Genomic DNA, 5,909 nt, shown 5'->3' on the forward strand with positions numbered 1-5,909 from the left:
GTGTGTGTGAGCAGGTTCAGGTTCAGGGTCAGGGTCAGGGTCAGGGTCAGGGTCAGGGTCAGGGTCACTAAACAAACGTGTGACGGTCCTGGAACCTTGTTTAAGTGTGATGAAGTCGTGATCCAGCTGCTTGGACGTTTCCTCAGTCGGGCTTCATGTGCTGAAGTTACTCATGCTGGAAATATTCAGAGAGCAGAGGGAGAGCAGACGGAGAGCAGACGGAGAAGAGGGAGAGCAGACATAGAGCAGAGGGAGAGCAGACGGAGAAGAGGGAGAGCAGACGGAGAGCAGACGGAGAAGAGGGAGAGCAGACATAGAGCAGAGGGAGAGCAGACGGAGAGCAGACGGAGAAGAGGGAGAGCAGACGGAGAGCACACGGAGAGCAGACAGAGAAGCGGGAGAGCAGACGGAGAGCAGACAGAGAGCAGACAGAGAGCGGAGGGAGAGCAGACAGAGAGCGGAGGGAGAGCAGACGGAGAGCGGAGGGAGAGCAGACATAGAGCAGAGGGAGAGCGGAGGGAGAGCAGACAGAGAGCGGAGGGAGAGCAGACAGAGCAGAGGGAGAGCGGAGGGAGAGCAGACAGAGAGCAGAGGGAGAGCGGAGGGAGAGCGGAGGGAGAGCAGAGGGAGAGCAGACAGAGAGCGGAGGGAGAGCAGACGGAGAGCGGAGGGAGAGCAGACGGAGAGCGGAGGGAGAGCAGACATAGAGCAGAGGGAGAGCAGACAGAGAGCGGAGGGAGAGCAGACAGAGCAGAGGGAGAGCAGACAGAGAGCGGAGGGAGAGCAGACGGAGAGCAGACGGAGAGCGGAGGGAGAGCAGACATAGAGCAGAGGGAGAGCAGACAGAGAGCGGAGGGAGAGCAGACAGAGCAGAGGGAGAGCAGACAGAGAGCGGAGGGAGAGCAGACGGAGAGCAGACGGAGAGCGGAGGGAGAGCAGACGGAGAGCAGACGGAGAGCAGACGGAGAGCGGAGGGAGAGCAGAGGGAGAGCAGACAGAGAGCGGAGGGAGAGCCTCGGTACTCGTATCAAGTAACTAAAGGTTAGTACTGGTATCGGTACTCATCTTTCTAAACAGTGGTATCGGAGCGTCTGTTGTTAGAACTGTTCTACAGACAGAAACTCGATGAGTTCTAAGGAGAACAATGTTTTTACCGAGGAGCTCGGTTCTACGTTTAGTTGTGAAAACTTTTTATTTTCAAATCAAACAGGACGTCAAACATGTGAAAGCAGTTTTTTCCACCGCCTCCGGACACGTTTGACGTCCGGATCCTGGAGTAAACACGCCAACGTGACGTCAGGGAGCCTCCGCCGCCCCCTGGTGGCGCCTCATGTGCGTCTTCAGGCAGTGGCTCTGGGTGAAGACCTTGTGGCAGACGGAGCACTCGTACGGCCGCTCGCCGCTGTGCGTCCTCATGTGTACGGTCAGGTAGACCTTACGGGCGCAGGCCTTGCCGCAGACGGCGCAGACGAAGGGCTTGGCGCCGGAGTGGACCCTGAGGTGCTCCGCCAGGTTGCTCTTCCAGCGGAAGGCCCAGCCGCAGTGCGGGCAGCGGTACGGCGCGTCGCCGCTGTGGACGCGCTGGTGCAGCGTCAGCGCGGCCTTCTTGATGAAGCCGCGGCCGCACTGCGCGCAGCGGTGCCGCCGGCCGCCGCCGTGCGTCATCATGTGGTCGTGCAGCTGCTGGCCGGTCAGGAACATCTTGCAGCAGACGTCGCAGAGGAAGGAGCGCTGGCGCTCCGTGTGGATCTTCTCGTGCTGCCGCAGCGTCCCCACTAGCTTGAAGCGCTTCCCGCAGAGCCGGCAGGCGTGCGGCCGCTCCTCGGAGTGCACCATCATGTGGCGCGACAGCGAGCGGTAGTCGCTGAGCGACTTCCCGCACACGCCGCAGGGGTGCGACTTGCTGGTGCTGTGGGAGCGCCGGTGGGTCTTCAGCTGCTCCCGCAGCGGGAACTCCTGGCGGCAGACGGAGCAGCGGTGGCGCTCAACCGCCGCCACGCCGTCCTCGCCCGCCGCCGCCGCCGCCGCAGGAACCGCGGGGAACGAGCAGTGCAGGTTCTGCAGGTGATCCTTCAGAAGCTCCACCGACTCCGACACTTCACCGCAGACGCCCTCTGGTTCTCCGGCGTGGCGACTCAACACGTGCTCCGCTAGCACCGCCTGCGAGCCGTGAACCTCCCGGACGCCGCGCTCCAGCTTGATCCCACCGAGTCCAGCAGCACCAGGTCCAGCAGAGCCAGTAAAACCAGCAGGTCCAGTAGAACCTGTAGAACCAGCAGGTCTAGTAGAACCTGTAGAACCAGCAGGTCCCTGCTTCATCCTCGTCAGTTTGCCTTCGGTCCGTTCTGGTTTCCGGTTCCCGCCGAGTTCTCCGCCGTCGGCTCCGTCATTCTCCGGTTCTGACGTCTCCTGAGCTTCACCGTCACTTCGTTCCATTTCGGTTCCAGACGAGATCCCGGTGGCGCCGGCGGGTCCCGGACCTTCGACCGCAGGAACAGGTCGACTGTGGAAACCAGGAGTGAAGAAATTCAAAGAAACGGAATCGAAAGAGGCTGAAAACCTGCGTGAAGAAACTCTTAGAACAGGGTTCTCCAACCCCGGTCCTCAAGAGCCCGTCCTGCAGTTCTAGTTCCTCCCTGCTTCAGGATACCTGAATCTACGGGTTCTGGATCTACCTGGTTGGTCGGCCGGTTTCCTCGCAGGCGTCAGGGCCGCTGGCGGAGCCGCTGATTGGTTGGATCTGGACGCCTGCAGGTTCCTCTTGTTCCTGCTGGAAGAAGAACGTCCCGTCAACAAGGGGAAGGAAACCTCTGCCTTGCAAGGCTGAGCTCGGGTGGAGGCAGGGGAGGTGGCGGGTGGAGGCGGCCTCACCTCCTTCAGCCGGATGTGGACGGTGGAGCTCCTCCTCCACGAGCTGCCGGAGCTCCGCTGGATCTCCTCGGGCGTCAGACGCTTCAGCTCCAGCGGCCGCAGCCTCCTGCGGCGGTCCGACGTCAGCACGTCGAAGGCCCCGCCCCCCGCCAGCTGGGGGAAGCGAGTCCTCAGCAGGAGGGTGAAGTCGGCCTCCTGCAGGCCCGGACGACACCGGAGCTCCTGAACCGGACTCCTCAGCTCTGAGGAGGAACCACAACATGTCAGCCTGCGGCTCGGCGGCGGCCACGCCGACCGCCGGCACGCCGCCAAAACGTACCGCTGTGGGAGAGGACGGCGGTCCGAGGGCCGTCCAGGATCCGGATCCGGAGCAGGATGTGGTTCTTCTTCTCCAGGTCCCGGCGCGAGCCGGACTCGGTTCTCCCGTACTGCCGAGGTGACGACCTGACGGAGGAACGTTTAGAAAACAATGATAATGTAAAATACAGTGAGGCTGATTCCGCCTCACTGCTGCCACCCAGTGCTCAAACCAAGCATTACGTCTCACGTTAAAATAGTCCCAAATCTGTTCTTCTCATTAAAATGATTTGGGTTTTTAAAAATCTGAATAAAATCCTCTAGAACCAGAACATGTTCACCAACTTTCAAACTTTGAGTTAAACTTCTCTTGCTGACATTTAAGAGCCTAAATATTACTGTTTTAGCAGTTTTAACCCTTTAATGACCCGTAAACCCTTTCAAGGTTTTTTGTACTTTAGATATTTTAGCGACTTTTTTTAAAGTAAAGTTATTCCTGTTTGATGTATTCTCCACATACAGTAAACCAGCATCCTTGTCAGTTAAATCAGGAGTAATCAGAGTAATAAGAGTTTTTGTTACTGCCGACCTGGATGGAGAGGTCAGGTCCGGGTTCTCATGGTTCTCCTGGTTCTTCTCCTCAGCGGGACTGGAGCGCTTCCTGCATTTTGCACCTCAAAAAATAAAATTCCACTGAGTTTTATGAGCTGATTTATGCTTCGTCCTCCTCTTCCTCTGATATGTTGGGTCAATAATTATTTCTATTAAAGGTCCAGACAGAACACATGCAAAACTCAGTTAACAAAACCCAAAATTTCTCGTTTTCATTCTCAAACTGAGATTCTTCATGATGTAAACATGAATCTTTCACGTACACTGAAGTACACGTGAGTGTTTAAGAATCCGGCTCAAACAAATGACGATTAATTAGCACTTTTTGTTGAATAATTGAGTTTAAAGCAGCTATGAACGACACGCAGGACCTTTAAACACTAAGAAGGGTCTGGAGCGCGTTTACACGATTAATGCCAAAATTATTAGGTGATAATTTATTATACTGGAGCCGCATTAAAGGGTGAAAGGACGTAATGCCGTGAGTGTTAAAATCTGTATTTACGTGTGTGTATTTTTGTTGTTTTTTGTATAAATGATAACTTGTACGATTCTGTAAAGGGGTTCATGAACGGGCGCTGTGCTCGACTCACCGGAGGAGCGGACCTCCAGCTGCCGTGCGACCTGCCGCCTGAAGCCCGCAGCCTCCTCCTCCAGCTCGGCCACGAGACTGTCGACAGCCGCCAGGATCTCCCGGGAGGCGGCGGCGAGCGTGTCGGCGACGAACCGCCGCAGTTCCGCGGCTCTGGACGCCTCCCGGTGCTTCATCTCCGATTTAACCCGAAAAGCTCCGATTTAACCCGAAGACCGGTCGGCTTTGTTTATGACTCTAACGGAAGTCAGTGGCTGGGGACCCCGGAAAAGAAGTCCGACAGGAAACGTGAACGGAGTGAACAGTTCCATTTGATGAGAAAAGGTTTCAGAAAATCTGTATATGGAATTGAATTCTTAATTTGATTCATATCGATCCAAATAAAACACATTTCCTCACGTCAAATGAACCATATATTTTTATTGTTTGTCTTCATATGAATATTATTAAAACATTACAAAACAAAGCTGAAGAGCGAAAGACGTTTCGTTTCTGTCCGTAGAGACGTCGACCACAAATGAAAGTGAGACCTTCAGGGGATTCTCTCTGACCATGTCACCACGTCTTTCATTTCCAGTTTCTAACTGTTGTTTTGTTTCCAGTTTGGATCAATAAAGTTTAACTGGTTTGACTTCAGAAGTGATGCTCTGTGGCGACCATGACCATGATGTCATCGTAGTCTTTGTCCAATCCCTGCAAGGCCTGATGAGGGTGAGGGGCCAGGAGGAGAGGAGGAGGAGCCAGGAGGAGGAACCAGGAGGAGAGGAGGGGCCAGGAGGAGAGGGGAGGGGCCAAGTGGTGAGGGGGAGGGGCCAGGAGGAGAGGGGAGGGGCCAGGAGGAGAGGGGAGGGGCCAAGTGGTGTGGGGAGGGGCCAGGAGGAGAGGAGGAGGGGTCAGGAGGATAGGAGGAGGGGCCAGGAGGATAGGGGAGGGGCCAATTGGTGAGGGGGAGGGGCCAGGAGGAGGAGGCAGGAGGAGCCAGGAGAGGAGGAGGAGGGGCCAGGAGAGGAGGAGGAGGGGCCAGGAGAGGAGGAGGGGCCAGGAGGAGGAGGCAGGAGGAACCAGGAGGAGAGGAGGAGGGGCCAGGAGGATAGGGGAGGAGCCAAATGGTGAGGGGGGGGGCAGGAGAAGAGGAGGAGGGGCCAGGGGAGAGGGGGAGGGTCCAGGAGAGGAGGAACAAGGAGGAGGAGCCAGGAAGAGGAGCCAGGAGAGGAGGAGGAGCCAGGAGGAGGAGCCAGGAGGATGGGCCAGGAGAGGAGAAGCCAGGAGGAGGAGCCAGGAGAGGAGGAGGAGCCAGGAGGAGAGGAGGAGGGGCCAGGATGAGAGGCCAGGCAGAGAGGAGGAGGAGCCAGGAGAGGAGGAGGAGCCAGGAGAGGAGGAGGAGCCAGGAGGAGAGGAGGAGGGGCCAAGATGAGAGGCCAGGCAGAAAGGAGGAGGAGCCAGGAGGAGTCGTGGTGAGCCTCCTTGAAATAATTCACAGTTCAAGGACCTTGTCATCAGGACACCTGCAGCAGGTTTGTGCTCCTCACGTGACGGA

The 5,909-nt window shown here is 56.9% G+C and overlaps 1 protein-coding gene across 1 annotated transcript; it reads right to left on the reverse strand.

Annotated features, from left to right (window-relative positions):
* Window positions 1-1,135: 1,135 nt before the first annotated feature.
* On the reverse strand, window positions 1,136-4,624 carry LOC308123598 (uncharacterized protein). The gene is made up of 6 exons (XM_080486156.1): window positions 4,374-4,624; window positions 3,758-3,842; window positions 3,191-3,315; window positions 2,872-3,113; window positions 2,676-2,770; window positions 1,136-2,503 (listed from the first exon to the last, which is right to left on the reverse strand). The coding sequence occupies exons 1-6, from the start codon at window positions 4,546-4,548 to the stop codon at window positions 1,297-1,299; spliced, it is 1,929 nt and encodes a 642-aa protein (XP_080342282.1). The 5' UTR covers window positions 4,549-4,624; the 3' UTR covers window positions 1,136-1,296.
* Between the last annotated feature and the right edge of the window lie 1,285 nt (window positions 4,625-5,909).

This window comes from Lipophrys pholis, assembly GCF_963383615.2.
Source record: "Lipophrys pholis genome assembly, chromosome: 18".
Classification (NCBI taxonomy): Eukaryota; Metazoa; Chordata; class Actinopteri; order Blenniiformes; family Blenniidae; genus Lipophrys; species Lipophrys pholis.